The sequence below is a fragment of the Crinia signifera genome, chromosome 7 (genome assembly GCF_055691185.1).
Source record: "Crinia signifera chromosome 7, ASM5569118v1, whole genome shotgun sequence".
Taxonomy (NCBI): Eukaryota; Metazoa; Chordata; class Amphibia; order Anura; family Myobatrachidae; genus Crinia; species Crinia signifera.
The window spans coordinates 56,061,999-56,083,467 of record NC_139223.1 but is presented as its reverse complement, the minus strand read 5'-3'; the positions used below and the strand labels follow the sequence as shown (position 1 = coordinate 56,083,467).

The 21,469-nt window shown below is 43.9% G+C and overlaps 1 protein-coding gene across 2 annotated transcripts in view; it reads right to left on the bottom strand.

Annotated features, from left to right (window-relative positions):
* Positions 1-874: 874 nt before the first annotated feature.
* The window catches only part of PRKAR1B (protein kinase cAMP-dependent type I regulatory subunit beta), a 190,076-nt gene continuing 169,481 nt past the window's right edge, over positions 875-21,469 (bottom strand). For both annotated transcript variants that reach the window (XM_083153149.1, XM_083153152.1), the window contains 2 exons: positions 5,150-5,231; positions 875-3,029 (listed from right to left, as the gene is read on the bottom strand). In XM_083153149.1, coding sequence (XP_083009275.1) covers positions 2,857-3,029; positions 5,150-5,231 — 255 coding nt within the window. In that variant the 3' untranslated portion in view covers positions 875-2,856. The remainder of the gene's footprint in view (positions 3,030-5,149; positions 5,232-21,469) is intronic.

The following is a 21,469-nucleotide window of genomic DNA, read 5'->3' as shown; positions in this document are numbered from 1 at the left end:
CTTGTAATTACTAGAATGAAATATTGGGCAAAGCACCTTTGTGCCAATGCTTCTATCAATCTATTATATTCAAGGATAGGACTGAAGTCTATCATATGCCTATTGTCAGGTGATTACCAAGAACTAATCATAAGAACCGTATAACTGGTCAGGATCCCGGCAATCGGATTCCAACAGTCAGAATACCGACATCGGAATCGCAGCGGTCAGAATCTCTGTGTCCTACAAGCTACTAGAATGCCAGTGCCAAAAGAAAAAACACAAGAAATACCCTCTTTTATCCATGTGTAATATAAGAGATAGTTCCCAGGACCTAATTCTGGTAGACTCGCAAGACTGCAAATTTCGCAGCCTTGCAGGTCCAGCAAATGCTGCCCGCATGGCCACCCCCACAGGCATGCAAATTAATGTTTTGCATAAACATCCAGCTTGCATGCGGGGAGGAAATCATTCGACTGCTTGCCGCCGCCTCATGCCCGCAGTGTTATGTGCAAACAGCCGATGAATAATCAAATCACCATGGTCGCTCACACTAAGTGGCTGCCCATGTGAATAACGGTTTATGCACAGTCCCGCACCACCTCTCATAATAAGGTCCCTAATGTGCAATGGTAGACGTTATAGCAGCATATAAAGCAGCAACGTAGGCAGTCTTTTGATGTCCATGATTATAGAGCAGGTATAGGTTTGTGGCATTCCACCTAAACATGATATCACGTGTGACATCACATAGGTTTGGAGGGCCATTGCATGATGCTGCCTATTTTCTCAGTCCCGCGCCTCACAATTTCTGATAGAATGCCTGTTTATAACTCTAAATAAGTTAGTCCGGGTCAACAAAATACAGTGCTAGAACAAATGACACATATTCATCTTTCATTGCAGAGTACACGTTTATTGTCAAATAGATAATTGTCTTGAGCATGAGCAAAAGGCAATAAAGTTTTTCAAACCTGATATTAAAAAAATAATTCCACTTTTAGTCAGCTTCCTCAAATTGAGGCAGAGAATACAATTAAATTAAGGCACCCACCCAACTTTATTTTTATTTTTTTGGTTTATCGTCTCCGGCCAACAAGTGACAAGCTCTTAAAGTTCATCCTTGAGAATCCTAGTTTAAAAAAAAAAATAGAAAGTCTATGGGACATCAATCTAAAAGTGGAATTATCCTTTAAACGATTATGAAGGGACCTTTCTATAAGGAATGTGTAATGGCTGTTGGGCGCTGTGCCTCGCATGCTCACAGCAAAAGTTTTCCAGCACGTCTGATTTAACAAAGCAAATGTACAAAAAGCTGTGAATGCTGATAACAGACATTATAAAACGTATACAAAAGCACTGCTTGGGGGGTCTGTGGAGGGCACCTAATTTGGACACTAACGAATGCTCTTAAATACACAAAGACCACATCTAAAACGTTTCCGCTGCAAAAGCAGGTTAGAAAGCAGCCTGTACACACACAAAAAGTATACCAGCACGCTTCCTCATGCTACAAAATGGCACCCCTCTCTGCTTCCCCTGTTTTATGTGGTTCTTCCATGTCAGATGCAGTCTGGAAATCATCATGGAAGAAAGATTTTCAATCACAAAATCATCTTTAAAATATACTTTTGTTAAGTTTTTTATTTATTTTTATCTCAGTTTTATTTTTTTGGGGGTTTATATGTTAATAATGTCCCCTGCTGTCCACAGTGTAATAAACAGAGATGGATTTATATTAGATACATAAGTCACTTGGTTACTTAGTCAGCCAAATCTGACTGATCTCGAGACTTATCTAACCTCCATGTGTATATGTGTGTGTGCCTTCATCAAAAGAAAATATACAAACACACATATATATATATATATATATATATATATATATATATAAATCATTTTGTCATTTTGCCCAAAGATCGTCAAATGAATTGCTCTTAGTATCCACACAGCTGACAGAGTCAGCATACATTTATTACTGTATCTTTGGGTTTAACAGAAGCTGAAGGAAGTTGAGTGCCGTATAACTTGGAACAAAACCTACTGTATATTCCAATAACAGTGGTCCCACAGAACTATCTACTCTCCATTATTGTCTGTGTGAAATATGCAAGGAACAATGTGGAGGTATTTGAGAACTATAAATAGATGTAGTCATCAACTATCATTATGCAGAAATGATATATCAAAATCTCTCACAATTGAACATTTAACATATTGTTGAGTCTCTTATTTGTTAAGAGTCTCTTTTATTTATTAAATGGCAAAAATATGCACAGTAGACTTTGATAAATAATCCCTCAAATTATGACATTGTATAGGCCAAGCCTCTTTTTAATTGAAAAACAATCAGATATTGTGTAATGGTGCTAGAAGTGGGATTATTTCTATTTACAAGAAGCGGGAGGAAGAAATACAGTATTTGGGTTGATAGAAATATTCACTGTGCATGACTGGTGTTTACACAATTGTTTGTGTCCTCAAAGGCTAATATAATACCTGAATTTATATCCTGAAATTAAAATTAGTTTCTTCTACACCGTAATCAAAATATGAGAATCGTTATCCTGAACACTTGTCTCACTGGAGGTTTGTATGAGGAACATCAGTCTCCCTGCAGTTCTGTTGACCTTTGTCACCATTTTGCTAATATTACGAATGCAGAAAGATGTGGGAACAATACAAACTCCAACCCAAGTGCCTTGTTTATGTTTCATTACCCAAACTAATTTAACATTAATGTCTGGTGCAGAAGATGACCATAAAAATTCACATTAAAATGCACAACTTTTTTTGTTTTATAAAGCTATGGAATTGCACAGGTCAGACTTGAGTGCACATGGTAACACATAGATGGCATTCCCCAAGTGGAACATATTAAACGGTGAGGCTGATGAAGCTGTTATATCTTTGAATGTTCCTCTTTAAGATTTCTGAGCAAGGTCCAAGAACTCGTTCAAAGCGTGGACGGTCAAGCTTGACGCATTTGAGTGGACCACGTGCGACGACTGTTGCGGCCCTAGGACGATTCAGCAACAAGGCAATTTCACCTGAAAGCAAAGAATAGATTAAATCAACTCAATAATGGAAAATAATATATCTATAATGATCACACCTTAATTCCAAACCACAAAGCAGATTACAAGATAGTGAGAACAGTTTGCTAATATTCAGCAATTATAATCTTGGGGGGGGAAGGGGGGGGGCTCAACAGCCAGAAAGTCAAGGGTCGGAATGTCCGTGGACTGGAGAAATCGCGACTTCGACAATCCACAGCCATTTGTGAGCTTATTAGCTCTTTTGGCTTCCAATATCATCTTTATGCTGATGTTACTCAAATCTACCTTTCCTCCCCTGACCTTTCCCCCGCTCTCCTCACTCGTATCTCCAACTGTGTCTCTGCTGTCTCTTCCTGGATGTCCCAGCGCTTTCTCAAACTTAACATGTCCAAGACTGAGATGATCATCTTCCCACTCTCCTACACAATCTCACATCTCACAATCTCATTATCTATTGATGGCACCACTATCACCTCTAGCCCCCAAGTACGCTGTCTTCCTTGTAATCCTTGACTCCTCCCTCTCCTTCAAACCACATATTCAACACCTCTCACAAACCTGTCATTTTAATTTAAAAAATAATTCCAGAATTAGACCTTTTCTCACTCAGGATGCCACTAAAACCATTATCCACTCACTGATCATATCCAGGCTAGACTACTGCAATCTCCTCCTAACTGGTATACCTGACAAATGCCTGCCTCCACTCCAATCTATACTCAATACTGCAGCCTGGCTCATCTTCCTCACCAAACGCACTACCTCCACCCACCTCCCCTCTTCTACAAGCCCTTCACTGGCTTCCCTTCCCTTTCATAATTCAATTCAAACTTCTCACACTCACTTACAAAGCCGTCACCCACTCCTCTCCCATTTACATCTCTGACCTTATATCCCTGTACACTCCTACTCGTCCCCTTCACTCTGCTAGCACCCGTCGGCTCTTCTGCCGACTTATTACCTCCTACCTCCAAGATTTTTCACGTGCTGCTCCCTTACTCTGGAATTCTCTACCTCTCCCCCTCTCACTCTCCACTTCTATACAGAACCTCAAACGGGCTCTTAAGACCCACTTATTCACCAAACCCAGCAAACTGTCTTCCTATCCTTCTGTTCCTTGCCCTGTCTACCCCTCCTGTGTTACCCCTGTCTGTCTGCTTCTCCTCTTTAGAATGTAAGCTCTCACGAGCAGGGACCTCTTACCTCATGTGCTTATCCTTTCTTACTTCAGTAGTCTTCGACTGCACCAAAGCACGCTGTTTGCTGCCACCTGGATACTTATGTTGCAGTAATCGGCTGATGTTCCTATAATCATTTACCCTGTATTTGTCCTGTATTATCTTCAACTCTAAGTCACTGTTTTCCTATTTTGATTATGTGTACTCTGTAATTGGGCGCTGCGGAACCCTTGTGGCACCATATAAATAAAGTATAATAATAATAATAATAATAATAATAATAATAATAATAATAATAATGATTTGTGACAATACAGACTAACCTCCACAGCAGCAGCAAGAAAACTGATTAGATCAAGGTTGGGCTGATTAGCAGCACCTGTGGCTTCCTAAAAAAAGTGTTTCCAGGGCAGGAGGTCATTGTTCCTGATGGTGTAATAGCTGCCCAAGTGATAGCCTGGGGTGTGGGCTACGGTAGAGACCGCTGGAGCAATCTGAAAAGTTTGAACTATGCTGTGATTTCCTGTATGCTTCTTGCTGTAACTATACTTGCCTATACTGTGTACCTGGTATGCTGTGACCTTCTCCAAATATAAAGAACAAGATGACCCAGTGTATGTGATTCTCAGTCACAATATATATATATATAATAGTTGTCAAACAAGGTGCACAAACACTGTACTGAACATAAGCATAAATCTAAATGCAGCAACTGAACTGATTTCCTCCTATGTGGGAACGTGTCTAACAGTAACACAGTATGCCTGTATACAGCTGTGCAAACATTTATCTGTATAAAGTAAATAACAACCGTGTCTTCTTCAGTTTTCTGTTTCAACATAAATATTATATGCAAACGTGATATGGCTTTCCTTTTAAGTGACCTTGTTACTGTCATTTTATAACATCCATGCCAAGGTGGATCCGTCTTACCGAAGTAGTCTGAGGGTCCCAGGCGGCCCACTTCCACATACTCCTCATTGTCAGATCTGCGCTGCAGAACAGATGCTGTGCCCTGTAGGGAACAAGGAATAAGATATCACCAAACACACACTGTATATGTATTGGGAACGCTGTCAAGTGCTATTATCTGAATCGTCTTCATAAACATGCCTAAAAACTGTATAAAAGACTATGAGCTCCGGTCCAATCAAACATAACTTGGCCAAGGACGGGACAAGGCAAATATGCCTAATGTTACCCCATCACAGGCTGTGGGTTAAAGATCCCTGGCTGATACCTCACTTTAGATGTCCCCATAGTAAGTTCCAGCATATGAGTTGCAAGTATACATGGTAGCAGCAGCCTTGCTTGGATTGTCTGAACTTGACTGTTTAGAGATCATCGGATCACAGTGCGGCAGGCTGATAACTGATCTCACATCCGCATGGATTCAAGATTTTTCTTAATGTCTGATATAAATATGGTCCACCCCTATCATGCATTGATGACAGTTGTCAGTAATTCTGGATACTTACATAGATTAAAGGAGATCTGGGCAATACAGTTGAAAATCCCTGATGTACCCGGCATGACCATTGTGTAAGTTACACCTATTACAATGCTGATTACTAAATGAGTAGTGACCACAAAGGGAATACAACCACGAGAGCACTCTCCTGGTATCTGTTACGGTATGGGTCATAGGATATATTCAATGACGGTGGACATACATAGGTCCACCACTGAAGGTCAACAGGACAGCGGAAGTAGGCCACCATGGCTAAGGTCGACAGGGTCGGAAGGTCCACACAAGTATTAAGTTGACAATGGGAAGTTTTTACTTTTTTACTTTAATGACATAGTAGAAATGGACAACGTCTAAGTGTACCGCTGCATTCTCCCATATTCCCCCCCCCCCCCCCGGCGCCGCAGTGGATGGTAGGGTATGAAATACCACCTGTTGGCTCAAGTCGGCTAAAGTAAAAAAAAAAAACTCATGTCGACTTACCTATTGTCGGACCTACTGCTTGTGTCGACATTAGCCATGTCAACCTATTTCAGGTATTGACCTAAGCCCTGCCAACCTTTAGTGGTCGACCTAATGTTGTTGACCTTCATAGGCCATTTGCCTATTTATTGATTCTTCATGGCTGCAGTAAGATGGAGATAAAGTGGCAAAAACAGCGGATTCACCAGTCATTCACATAGTCTAAAAAGAATTATGGCTCCTGTGACTGTATCTCTAATTTTCATCTCCCACATTGCAAAACTGCAGCAAAGAGATATGCCTAAAGAGGTATGCCCACCAATAACTAATTCTACCTCTGATAGGGTTGCAGAGGGACAGGTGTGGCTCTTGTGCCAAACAGACCACCTCTCTGTAAGCTCTTGATCAAACCCTGATCTCAAACCGTTTGGGAGTCTGACATACTTGTGAGTGTCACAAAGAGAGAGGGTGCAAATGCACTATGCTATCATTACATTCTGTAGTTTCACGGCGCCGGAAGTGCAGAGGCTCGCGTGCCGCTCTAGCTATGAAACTTGGCAGCCTGCCAGAGGCTCTGTTTCACTGTGCGCGTGCCGCTCTAGCTCTGTCTGACTGAGCTCGTGCCGCTGTAGCTGTACGTAAACAGCGTAGCGGCCGGCCAGCAGCAGCAGCGCTGCCCAGGCGCTGACAGGTCAATGTCACTGTGGCACTTGTAGTTTCACAGTGAATTAGGCAGCGCCTGGGCACCGCTGACAACGGGGGTATGTTAAAGTGGACACCCCGGCACAGCGATGCCGGGGCTTCTAAACTGTACGCGAGATTCAGACGCAACTGCGTCTGAATCTCGAGTCACATAGATAGCCGCTAAGAAGCCGGAAAGCCTGGATTCAGACGTGGCCCTAGGGGAACACTATTGAAACCCACCCTCAGTGCCACTAGTGGACGCCACAGCTGTGGACCGTGTAAATCCCACTATCCACGCCCACCCGAAGCGTGGCGAGCGCAGCGAGCCCCGCGAGGGGCGGCGGTACGCGTCCTACGACCTTTTCATACCCCCACTATCCACGTCGGCATGGAGTTTAGAATAGATTAGTGTGGCGAGCGCAGCGAGCCACCGAGCCCGAAGCGTGGCGAGCGCACGCGGATACCTTCACAGCTATCCGCGTCCCCTGGCGGGCTTCACAGGTGTCAGCGTCCGCTCGCCACGCACCGAGCCCAAAGCGTGGCGAGCGGACGCTGACACCTGTGAAGCCCGCCAGGGGACGCGGATAGCTGTGAAGGTATCCGCGTGCGCTCGCCACGCTTCGGGCTCGGTGCGCTTGCCACACTAATCTATTCTCAACTCCACGCCGATGTGGATAGTGGGGGTATGAAAAGGTCGTAGGACGCGTACCGCCGCCGCTCGCCACGCTTCGGGTGGACGTGGATAGTGGGATTTACACGGTCCACAGCTGTGGCGTCCACTAGTGGCACTGAGGGTGGGTTTCAGGCTTCTTAGCGGCTATCTATGTGACTCGAGATTCAGACGCAGTTGCGTCTGAATCTCGCGTACAGTTTAGAAGCCCCGGCATCGTTGTGCCGGGGTGTCCACTTTAACATACCCCCGTTGTCAGCGGTGCCCAGGCGCTGCCTATTTCACTGTGGAACTACAAGTGCCACAGTGACATTGACCTGTCAGCGCCTGGGCAGCGCTGCTGCTGGCCGACCGCTACGCTGTTTACGTACAGCTAGAGCGGAATGAGCTCAGTCAGACAGAGCTAGAGGGGCATGCGCACAGTGAAACAGAGCCTCTGGCAGGCTGCCAAGTTTCATAGCTAGAGCGGCACGCGAGCCTCTGCACTTCCGGCGCCGTGAAACTACAGAAGTACCCATTACATTATAATATATAATAAGAGGTTGTTGGTATATCATTGGCCAGTGATATTGGCCTGCCCAGATGGCACCTTTCATTACTGAGGGTGTGCAATTTAGAGCCAATTTCCCATACTTGTGAGTGTCCCCAATGGCGGATTCAGGGGGGGGGGCACCTGGGCACGTGCCCCCCTGTCATTCATTTTGTAGCTGAGGACCAGGGCTTTCCAACGAGCCCAGCCCCGTGTCTCTAGCCCCCCGGGAACCAGAGATATCGCCTGGCAAACCTGTAACGTTTTTTCCCATAGGATAATATGGGACCCGTCAATTCCGACCCCCACCCAGTTCCGACGGCTGCCAGTTCCCCCCTGGCATCACAGAAGCTTGTGGTTGATCTCATTCAATTCCAAATCGCTGGGCCTTCAATATGATACCAGGCTGGTCCATATCGGTCAATCGGTTCCAGAGATATTACGTGTAAACTAATTTTTTTATTTTTGAAATGTAATTTCATGGCTGTTCATGTTCTTTGAGGGCAGATTACTCTGGAACCAAATGTTCCAGTTTCACTGGACCAAAATCATTCAAAGCCCACTCAAAAGTTCTACAATATGATACTTGTCTCATGTAAATGGATCAGTTGGTTCCGAAGATATAGCCGGTTAAATAAGATAACTGGGGGAGGGGTGGTTTTCTCTCCCCCTCACACCAGAAAATGCAGGGACTAGGCTGGTGTAAAAGGGGCCAACCTGGGAATGCATTTTCTGGTGTAAAAGGGGTATTATTTCAAATAGCCGCGACCTGCAGTGCTCTGAATACAGCAAGGCTCTGCCACTGTCAGTGGCTATCACTTCTGCCTGGCGGCTGTCCCCCATTTACCGCGAGCATGTATTCCCCTTGGCAATGAGCATGTAATCCCACATGGCAATGAGCATGGAACCTCTGGCAATGAGCATGGGACCCTTGGCAATGAGCATGTAGATAAGCAGCACTTATGTAGCATAATTTTTAATAGGCATTATGGTGTTTGACATAATACATAATGGACATAATGGCGTGTAACTTAACGTGTAATGGACATTATGGTGTAAATGTTTAATGCGCGCCTTTGGTGGACAATGTTCCTGTTTATGAAACGTATTGTGAATTTTGGCTTAAACTGTGTGGCATTATGTGAATTCTGGCTCAATCCGTGTGGCATTATGTGAATTTTGGCTCAATCCGTGTGGCATTATGTGAATTTTGTCACAATCAGTGTGGCATTATGTGAATTTTGGCTCAATCCGTGTGGCATTATGTGAATTTTGACACAATCCATATGGCATTATGTTTATTTTGGCTCAATCCATTTGGCATTATGTGAATTTTGGCTCAATCCGTGTGTTATTATGTAAATTTTGGCTCAATCCGTGTGGCATTATGTGAATTTTGACACAATCCATGTGGTACTATTTGAATTTTGGATCAATCCATGTGGCATTATGTGAATTTTGGCTCAATCCGTGTGGCTTGATGTGAATTTTGACACAATCCATGTGGCATTATTTGAATTTTGGCTCAATCCGTGTGGCATTATTTGAATTTTGGCTCATAATAATAATAATAAGTATAATGGTGTCTAGTATTTTGTTGCATAATGTGTAGAAGTTGTATATGGTGTTGTACACTACACTCAAGGACACGCCCCCTGTTGAGTGGCCACACCCCATTTTCCAGAGCGCGCCTTTGGCGCGTGCACAACTACATCCTTCACTTTTGTCACCATGGTGGGCCTGCGTACTTCCAATGCCAGGGCCTATTTTTAATCCCATTCCCACCCTCTCTCTGCTGCTCTCTTAGCATGTACACTGGCACCACTAACACCGCCCCTCCCCCATCTAAACCCTCTTTTATCATGGTGCCCCCCCTGTCATTTTATCCTGGATCCGCCCCTGAGTGTCCATGATATCTCTTAAGAGTTGCTAACCTGTACAGCCCCTGGAGTACAAAGTGCCAACATCTCTTCAAAGGCTTTTACAACTGGCTAATGGGGATGGGTGGGCAGGGGAGTGGCGCTTGTGCGGGAAGGCGCCCAAACAATTTTCTCAATCTGCGACTGCCTTGATTCATATTAAATACATCTTTATATATTTATACTATACATTTGTTAATATCCAAAATATATTACATATGAAAATATATTTAAAATAGTTTATAGTTCTGTATGGGTTTAACGAAAAAAAAAAAAATTGAGAAATAGTTGCCCACCCGCTGGCTATTTTGCTAGGCAATACTTGTTACTACGATACAATTCCAAATAACCTTCGACACTTTTTTTTTCACTTACGTTACTTAATGTGAATATTAATAAAAACGTTTTTCATATGAACCAGGGTTTCCCATCTTGTACGATGAGCTGTAACACTCTGCAGAGCCAAGGACGGCCCTGTCACTGTTTACTGGGATCTTGCCATGTTTAAAACATGAATCTAACTAAACGATTACAAGACTGAGAAACGCCTGGTACGTCCTAAGTCACTTGTAAGTTAACTGTAAATTTAGTATAAACCAAGGAGCAGCAGAGTTCAACACATTAAGCAGTAAATTATGTTGATAGCCCCAGAAATAACAAAACGCTGGATATTACATACCATGTACACCGAAACTCATTCCTGAAAATCCCCATTGATAAATCTGTGTAACTGTTAATTCTTGATCTGAACTATATTTAAGTTCCTTATATGCAGACAGATCACCTCGTTCTCCTGGCTGAGGGGAAAGGAGTTTGGTAACGGAACTGAATATACAAAGACGGGGGATAGGTTCCATAGGTGCAGTGAGTGCAGCTGTTATGGGGCTCAGTGCTGAAAGGAGCCACCTTCAGTGGCATAACAATGGCACTGCAGCCCAAGAAGTGGCTTGGGGGGAGCCGGTGATTCCAATGAGTCTGCCCGTACACATGGAATCTGCTGAAAATATTCCTCCAAAAATGGCCACCGCCTTAGAGGAGACAGATGCTAGAGGTCTTACTAGACAGATGGATAGATGATAGAAGTCCTACTGGGTAGAGTATTACGCTACTTTCTGTATATCTGTTATAATGTGTTATAAATGGTCTGTAGAAAGGTTTGGGAGTTGTCAGGGTTTCTTTAGACCCTCTGGATTCAGAAATAATTTATTTTCCAGATCTTAATGTAGCTTTAATTCTAGCTTGTTTTAGTTTTGAGGAATTGTAGCCTATGTCCAAGAATCTACTGGAGAGCATCTGGGTGGGATTGGGCCCCAAAATCTTCCATACTACCACAATTCCTCCTTAGTCTGGTGAATTGAGCAAACGAGACGTCCAACATGGATGATGGCAACTGCTATATAGAATGTAGCTGTTGGCATCTAGTTCCTTGAAAAACTTTGGGAAATGAGGGACACAAGGATTTAATATTTCACCTGTATATTTATGTTTTTGTAAATATTTTGCCTTAATTATTATGTGTTGTGACATACACTGGTCATTTGGAAACCAATGAAAAGGATAAATGAATGTCCCTTGCATAATGGGATTGGTTATGTAGAACTGTGTTGTAAAGATAGTAATCATAATAAGCTATCTCAACAAGTCATAGAAAACCATAAATGTATTTTTTAGGTTTATTCTTCCAATTCTTGTGAATACATAACATTTGCAAAATACCAATTACATTAAATATGTATTACCTTTTTTTGGGCCACCTTTAAAACATGCTCCCCTCCATGCTTACTATATAACACTCTATATATAACACATTCACGTCAGGATCACGTTAGCCACGCCTCCCCCCCCCCCCCCCCCACAGCGAGATACTGCCGGCCCCAGACGGGACGTTCCCGTGGACAGTTGGGAGGTATGCAAGTGGTATCCGGAGGGCTCACGGACAATGTCTAGGTAGACAGTAAGTAGGTCGACACCAAAAGGTCAGCAGTAGGTTGATAGCAAAAGGTTGACATGCACTAGGTCAACATTTGCAAGCAAAAGGTCGACATGGCAATGGTCGACACATAAAAAGGTTGACATTTTTTCTTTCTTTATTTTTTATTGTTTGGAATTTTTCATGCTTTTTGCATCCTTCTCTATGTGGACCTTTTGCCTGAGTTGACCTGTTGTCACTGTCAACTGAGTGCATGTCAACTTTTTGGTGTCGACCTATTGACTGTCTACCTAGACATTGCCTGTGAGCTATTCCCTTTGGCCAGACAGCTTGTTAAGCAGCAAAGGACAGCTGCTTAGCGACCGGTACTGAATCAGGCACTAAGTACACTGCATGGTGCAAATAACAAAATAAACACATTGTCTCTGATGACAATCAATCAAGCATACACTAAGGCCCTTATTCTGGTTCACCTGCAAAGGCAAATTCCTTCTCAGATGGACAAAACCATGTGCACTGCAGGTGGGGCTGATGTAACTTGTGCAGAGAGAGTTAGATTTGGGTGAGTTATTTTGTTTCTGTGCACGGAATACACTGACTGCTTTATTTTTACACTGCAATATAGATCTCACTTTGAAGAAAACCCCACCCAAATCTAATTCCATCTACACAAGTAACATCTGCCCCACCTGCAGTGCACATGGTTTTGTCCATTTGAGAAGGAATTTGTCTTTGCGAGTGAACCAGAATAACCCCCTAAATGTTACAGCACCATGTGCAGCCAGTATCAACGTGTGCTCCGGAAATAGGACATGCCACACTAGGAAGTTATTCTTTAAACCCCATAGAATGCACTTCTTATAGTGAGTTCTCTTAATTAACTCCTTCATTCCAAGCATGCAGGTACCATCCAATAAACCACTGGTGGGGAAAGACGTGCAGTGCAGAACCAGAGCTACTGTAGTCTTGCCTGACTGATCTTGCAGGGAGGCTGTGACAGAGAGATCTGCTCTGTTACCGCTTCCCTATACTGATTCATGAAATCACACATTTGGCTGGCCTGTGATAATGGACTGGATGTTTGCCCAGACCGATGTGGCTCCTTCTGGGCTGGGTATGTGTTTCTCAAACTCAATGCTATTTCTTTCTGGCTCACACCCAGAGGCAATCAAGCACACATCAGCTCTCAAAGTCAGGGGCTTATACTTGTCTACTGCCCACGTGTTATACTCAGTACGTACCAATTATCTGCACCCTGAGAAACACTGATCTGTGCATGGGCGGAGTACAGACCCTTCTAGTCACCTCCATGAGAGGACCAGCTTTAGGGAAAGTAACCAACTGTCAAAGAGTGCGTGTAACTATAGTGGGAGCAGGGGATGCAGCTATGGGCCTCCAGGGCAATCCCACTGCAGCCTCTAGGAGGGTGACCGGAGGCGAAGCCACTTATTGTACAGAATCCGGATGCTAGTAATGGTGCCGGTGTGGTGCCTTGCAATGATGGTTTATTCTCAAGCGACGAGAGCTAATGAGATTTTCTGGCATGTATCTGCTTTCAGCTGCGATCATGTACTTAGATAAACATGGCGCAAGCATCGCTACCTCCACAATCAGTCTGCGAGAGCACAGACTCACTCGGGAAGTCGATGTTCCTTGTTTCCGCGTCAATGCCATTGCTGAAGACAATGGCTCTTGTGGGTGTCTCTATTGTTATCTGGGCAGCTGCTTCACTTGCGATGATTAGCAATTCTGTAGTCTGAAAAATCGTAGCTCTATAGGCATGTACGTACAAACAGGAATTAGGCCGTCAGCCAGAATTTCGACATAGACAAGAGGTCAACAAAAAAAACTGTCGAAATGGTTACACGGTTATCAAGTTGAAACCAAAATAGTACATTAGTACCACACACAAGGTTAGGCCTTGCGCAAATCGCACGGAAACTACCACGGCGGCCATTTTACTAGTGGTTTGTGTCTGCAGTGCAGAGACTTTGCTGCAGGACTACAGAAGATTAAGTATAATATATTGGTTCAGGGTGTGCGGTGTGCAGGGCTGGCTCTACCACTAGGCAGCTTTAGGCAGCTGCCTAGGGCGCCAGGATCTGGGGGGCGCCACCAAGTCTGCAAATCAAAAAATTAAGGATGTCTATGAGGATCCTTGTTGTACTTAATGCAGATAAGGGCTGTGGAACTTCTAAGACCCCACCTCCATACTTTCCCTTGAGTCATACTTCCTACATTTCTGCCCCCTCCTCCTTGTACTCTATTGTGGGTGGTAAAGGGGAGGGTGCAGAGGAAAAGCAGGGGACTTGTCTACCTTCCGGGGGGCGGGGTCATGGGGATTGAATGACCACATGATCTAAAAAAAATGGGGGGGGGGGAGTAGCTTGAAGTTTTGCCTAGGGTGCTGAGAAGCCTTGCACCGGCCCTGGCGGTGTGGGCCTCATGCACTCATTATAGAAATGCTGCCTATGGTTACGCACAGGCATATAATAGCACACATGCTATATACATGTATTTCTTACATTTCAGTACATTGTCTTTCTCTAAAGTGTATTGTATATGTAGATCTGTCAAATCCAGCAACTGTATATGTCATTTTAGTGTCCCTTTAATACATTTTGGTTATGGTGAATATGACGTGGAGATATCTGGCAGGGTTGTTTGAGGGTTACAATGTACAATCAATTCTTTGTACAAATTAATGATGTGCCAGTAGCTCCTCTCAAAACAACAGTTAGGAAAGAATATGAAACCATGTTTTCCAGTTGCCAACTGTGTGGACAATACATTAACATCCCAGCTTCCTACTGCTTGTACATTATCCATTGTCTGCGATGTTGGCGAAGTTTGACTTGGATGTAATACGACACCACAAAATCCTCAGCTATAAATCCTTCCCAGCTCCGTCTGACAATGAAAGGGTTACCTTGTATTGTACGTGTCACTGTACCATGGGAAGGTGAAGGCAGAGGTTAGCTGCAGGTGTTTGATTATAAAGATTCATTTTAAAGTTTGTTGGCATGAATCAAAGAACGTGCTATGGACTTCTGTGGGAAAACAATCAAATGTGCATCTACTCCAAAGCCAGGTTTTACAGTTCGTGTGCCAGCTTCAGAGCCCTGTGGCTCCCTGCCAGCCCTACCCTCCCATTCCTCCTTCAGACACTTGCATACGCAAGCCAGGAAAAAGGCAGAAGTGAAAAAAAAATGTTGCATTTCAAGAATTCGTTCCCCACACAAAGCTGGTCATTATCTTCCTATTCTCACCAGCCAAAAAATGTCTTCTGAGTCAACATAAAAGCGAATATAATGGATTATTATTCCCGAAATGGCCGTATCTGTGATTAGGCTGAAAAGATGAACAAAATAGTGTCGCCAGGGGGATAATCACTACTCCACAAAAAAATAAACAAAACTACAAGTTATTGTCGAATAGGCCGTCGCGATTAAGTGTGAGCAGTAAAAGGAGAAATTAGCAGCTAAATGGACTCATTAGCGCGTCTCGAAAGCGAAACAACTTCTACACTGAGAAATGTCTTCATGACTTATATCTGAGAAAATGATTCTTTATGAAACTCATTCAAGTGAGCGACGTCTTCAGCCATAAGACGAGACTGGCGACTTTCTCTGCTAGGAAATAAATGAAATGAGTACAATGGCTCCGTTTCAGAATCTCTCCGCTTTTTATGCTTTTTGAAAATCTACAAATAAAAGGCATTGTGGGTAATTTACTAATTAGAAAAGTGGTTGTGGATACGCCAAAAGTGGACCTCCGTGTGAGGGGTAATGGTCATAGGGTCGACACTTATTAAGGTCGACATGGCTTCAGTTGACACATGAAATAAGTCAACAAGGCTAAGGTTGACAGATTTGGAAGGTCGACACAAGCATTAGGTTGACAATGGCTAGGTTGAGTTTTTCACTTTTTTTTGGTCCCAAATGTCGACATGGACACTGTCAGTGTACCGCTGCGCTCGCCATGCTCTGGGCACAGTGCTGCGCTCTGCTCGACACACTATCTGATTCACCTCCACGCCCTAGTGGATGGTAAGGCATAAAATACCGCCTGTCAGCTTAAACAAAAACGTGACAACTTCATGTCGACGTTTTGACTGTCGACCTTACTATTGTCGACGTAAGGCTTGTGTCAACCTTCCAACCTTGTCGACCTTAGGCATGTTGACCTATTTCATGTGTCAACATAATCCATGTCGACCTTTAGCAGTCAACCTAATGCATGTCAACCTAATGCATGTGTCGACCTTCCAACCCCATCGACCATAGCCATGTTGACCTATATCATGTGTCGACCTAAGCCATGTCGACCTTCAGTGGTCGACCCAATGCATGTTGACCTAATATGTGTCCAACTAACAACCGTATACCCGGGCGAGTACATACAGATGGTGAGGGGCACCTGGCACGGCTGGGTCACAGGTAGCTATCCTCCTGCTTGTGTACTTTTTCCTGAATTTGGCATCATATAGCCCTATGTACTAAGCACTGGTGAGAGGTAAAGCACCAGCCAATCAGCTCCGAACTGTCCTGTTTCAGGCTGGCGTAACCAAAATAACAGAAGCTGGTTGGCTGGTGCTTAAATCGCCATCAACTTTATCTCTATTCAAGGCTTAGTACATAGACACCTTAGTCACATAAAAATTGCTCATAGGGCCTGATACTGAGTAGGATGAAGAAATGCAGCAGCATCGTCCACTGGCGGTTACCATCCTGTAACTTTATTTAAAAGGCAATATAAACGCATTCCCTGGTGTACATCTGTGCGTCCGACTGAGACCCCCACTGTCAGTGTCCACGCAAGCTATATACATATATTGGTCGTTCCATCAAAATTTGCTACAGCCCTATGGCAGGTACAGTTCCTGCATCTGACTATGGCCTCCTATGCTTACAGTTGAGCGCCTGAGAACACAGCCGCTACGTTCCCATAACACGGCCAATGAATAAACCATTTCTGTATGCGCTTCTATGCATCTCCCAGTCACCACCCAGAAATGCCAATAACTTTTCCACAACATTCCTGTTACCATCCATCTTGATCTTGGCAGTATGTAACGTATGCGCAGTACAAATTATTTTACATTCGTGCGTATATGTAGTTGCTTTAAAAACGCTTACCTACCTACATGGAGCGTATACGAAATGTTTAGCAATGCAAATGTAGGCGGAGGAGCATAACACCCCCTACCTGAATTTGTGATTGCAAAACTGCAATGTGATCGCAGTTCAGGATGAACATCGGTTGCGATGTTCACCTGCGGCTGCAGGCCCTAGGCCAATTCACCTACAGTTGTAGTTCACTCTTAGAGGCAAATTCCTTCTCAGATGGACAAAACCATGTGCACTGCAGGGGGGCAGATGTAACAGGTGCAGAAAGAATTAGATTTGGGTTGTTTTGTTTCAGTACTGACTGCTTTATTTTTACACTGCAATATAGATCTCACTTTGAAGAAAAACCCCAACCAAATCTAATTATCTCTGCACAAGTTACATCTGCCCCACGTGCAGTGTACATGGCTTTGTCCATGTGAGAAGGCATTTGCCCCTAAGAGTGAACTAGAATAAGGCCCATTGTGAGGCTAAGGAAACTGCATCCGTGATTTCGTTTTTAGCCTTACTACGCCCAGGAAACCCCATTTTCCCCAATGCCAGCTGCCTTGGCCCCCGTCCTTCCCTGTAAACACCTCAGTCTGTGCAGTTTACCTCAGCCTCAGCAGTGTGCAGATTCCTAATAATCGGGAAAATGCTGGTTGGATGCACATTTTAATGACACTGCTAAATTGCAAAGTCTGTGGAACAACAAATGGGATTATGTGGAGCAATATGAGGAAAGTGGTACAGTCTGTGAACACATCTGTTGGTGCATCTCTGGGCGTGGCCAATGTGCAGGTACTCCCATAACCACGTCTGGTTGGAAGTCCTACTTACTATAACTTCCTGGTTCATCACAACTTTTGCATTTTTCCATTTCTAGCAATATTTAAAAACAATTCTGGTAAAAGCAACCTGACTAAAGTCATGTTTTAGAAATATCCAGCAACGGGTGCGCAACATTTATATGCAACCTATTTTTAACTAATATTTTACAGTGGGAGCCACTGCCATGTACTTTGCATATATTTATGCAAATTAAAGCAAACCATCTCATTAGCTGCTGTGGTTTATGACAACTATTCCCGGCGCTCCGATTTATAAAGCCGCAGCATTATATCAGGATGAGCCAGTAGCCAAGTGTAATCCTAACTGCGCTGCTGACCTTACCGGCGCCACGTGTGCGCCTCAGATCACCTAACCCTGAACAGATACTCAGAACAATATGAGGTTACAGGGTTACATTTACCTTTAATTGTATCACCGGCATTCTGTACAAATACATAAGTGCCAGCTTCTAACAGGGACTTAGCGCGGAGCTGCTGCTTTTGAAAGCAGTAATTTAAGAGCACTCTTGTAGACAGCATTTACCTTGCTAATTAATAATTAATCATTCTGTGTGTTTTAGAGAGATTATCACTGTGATAGCAGAGTATGCCTAAGGCCGTGCCTTCATTAATCAGGACAGAATATACATGCTGTGTGTATATCCTGGCTGGCGTGGGCAGTGCTGAGCTCTCCAGGTTTAGTCGGAGACTAGGGGATGCAGTAAACAATCACACAATGTAACGTCTTTGGAAAGCAAAAAGTTTTATGGGCAAAATGTGCCATGCAATGCGGACAGCTGATCCGACAAGTGCATGTTTTCCCAACAATTGGGCTTTATTCAGCAGAAACCACTAGGGGATATGCTTGTGGGGGAATCCTTATTGGAAAAGACCCACAGGAAGATAGCACATGGAGACACACACTTATTTTACTGGCCTGACTGAAGAACAAATACACAATAACATAACCAGTTTAGGCAATATGCCATCATCGAAAGCATTAAGGGGGGTTATTCTGGTTGATTTGAAAAAGCAGACTCCTTCTTTAATGGACAAAACCATGTGCACTGCAGATGAGGCTGATGTAACATGTGCAGAGAGAGAGGAACACACCCCACCCAAATGTAACTCTCTCTGCATACGTTACATCTGCCCCATCTGCAGCGCATGTGGTTTTGTCCATTAAAGAAGGAGTTTGATTTTTCAAACCAACTAGAATGACCCCCCTAAGCCTGTAATTTTTGCTATACACAATATATTGCATTAGTCACACTTTAAACAAAATAAAAATCTAATGTGTAACTACTGATAGCCACCAGAGAAGGCAGCCATTTTGTGGTCATTACTGAGATTCCAAAGCTGACATAACTTAACTTGGCCACGCCCCCATGCCATACAACTCCGTAATTCGCGGGCCTCGAAGGGGGGGGGGGCTTAAATGCTGCGAGATGCTGCTACCGCGTCATTTTAGCACTGCCCCCCTCTGCAGACCCGCAATTTGCGGTAATTGAACAGCGGGATGGGGGTTGTGGGGGTTGTGGGGGCTGTGGCCAGCAAGCGGGAGATTTGCCAACCTTCCCAGAGGGCCGGGATTCAGACCTGATTTTCGGGAGCCTACAGCCCATTCCGGGAGGGTAGGCAAGCTTGAGTTCCACAGGACACAGTGGTACATTTGCAGCAGGCTAATCGCTCTGCGTGCTGTAATGAGGCTCGGTGTATGTGGACACCACTGCACATGTATATGCTTGGTTAACGGATACTTTTACCTCTAGATCATACTTGCCTACCCTCCCGGAATGGCTGGGAGGGTCCCGCAAATCGGGCCCCCCTCCCGGCGCGATTTCACGCCATTTTAGCCCCTCCCCCCATCCAGGGACCCGCAAATTGATGCTGCAGCCTGTCATGGGGGCGGGACTTGGTGACATCAGCCACGCCCCGCCCCCAAAATGAAGCCTCTTCCCGCCCCCCTTTCGGCTTCTCCCGGAGAGGAGTTTCAAAAAGTCGGTAAGTATGCTCTAGATACAAATAGGGTATCTCTTTACAACTGTGGTTTAGACTCTATATAAAGTACAAATGGAATGTTATTGTAAATGATACAAATTAGCTGTAATATGCTTTGTTTATAACGAATACAGATATTTATTTGCCAGTTTCTTGAATTGGAGAAGAAAAGTTCCCACCGCCACGCCGCATAACACAAACAAAAACAAAACAAGAGTGGTGCACACGGTTACTGTATTTGTTGGGGACCGTACATCTGTTGTGGCTAAAGCCTGCCAGAATGTAATTCTTTATGACAATAACCACTGCATGGCTCTTAAAAGTTTTCCCTGCTTGTGCCAGGAAGCTCATATGGGATAATACCGTGACCGTGGACTCGGATACATTCCACATCTGTCCAGTCTGGGAAAGAAGGAGCTGGTTGTGTGAACCTTACTGGGAAACCAGATCTAGAAGTGTCTGAAAGTTCCTCTCAGTTCTTGTAGGTTTCAGGCACTCAGTACAATGTGAGAGAGAAATGCCCACCATTAGCCGCAAATGCTGATAGATTTATCTGGCTATAGGATGTCGGACATAAAACTGCCGCGCGCACATGTGGCTGCTGGAGAGGTTATCTCCGTCTACATCTACTTATTGCAATTATATCCTTCCATCCACAAGTAATCTGTAACCGTTCTGGCAATATACAATGGCACTTCATTTGCTGGAATCAAGGGCGTAACTATCATAGGTGCAGGGGGTGCAGCTACTATGGGGCCCAGAGCTGAGAGGGGCCCACTTTGCCTGTCAAAGTATCATCTGCAATATACACTTTTCAGCATTAGGTGATGAATACAAACATTTGCTTTGGGGCCCACATGTATCTAGTTACGCCACTGGCTGGAATGCTATAGCGCTGGTGATGATTACAGGTTCTCCTTGGTATATAACTATTAATGAATTGCGTCATGTTGGAGACCTTACTTTGGGTAACAGAAAAGAGAGATGGGATTGTACCAACAGCATTCCCTCTACAGGCTTTATCTGTATATATATAAAAATCAGTGTGTGTAAGTGTGTATGTTCCCTATGGACCCCAAAACGGCCTGACCGATTTTGATGACATTTTCAAGCAATCTTCAGATTAGCCCAGCGTGTGATCCTGTGCAGTTTGGTAGCGATCAGATCAACAGAAATTATTATTTTTATTTTTTTTGGCAATTTTCACCAAAGTTGTGCAACGGAACCAGATTGACCATCAAAAAATTGTCACCAAATTTAATCGAGGCAACAATCATCGGTGGCAAATTCAAAGACGTACTGATTCCACGCATACCGATGATTTCCAATGATTTACCATTCAAATTCAAGCGGCTCCAGTTCCCTTTGCTTCTTGCCTTTGCTATTACCATCAACAAAGCACAAGGCCAATCGTTGACTATTGCTGGCTTAAATTTGGAAAATTCATGTTTTTCACACGGCCAATTGAATGTGGATTGCTCCCGAGTTGGCACACCGAAAAATGTATACGTTTTTACTCCAAATAAAAAAAACAAAAAAATTGTTTATCCGCTGGCATTAAGATGAATTAATAAAATAAATATAATTTCCCATTTGCCTTAAATACATGTGATTTTTTTCTTGGGTGTAGCAAGGCACTGTACCTATAGATA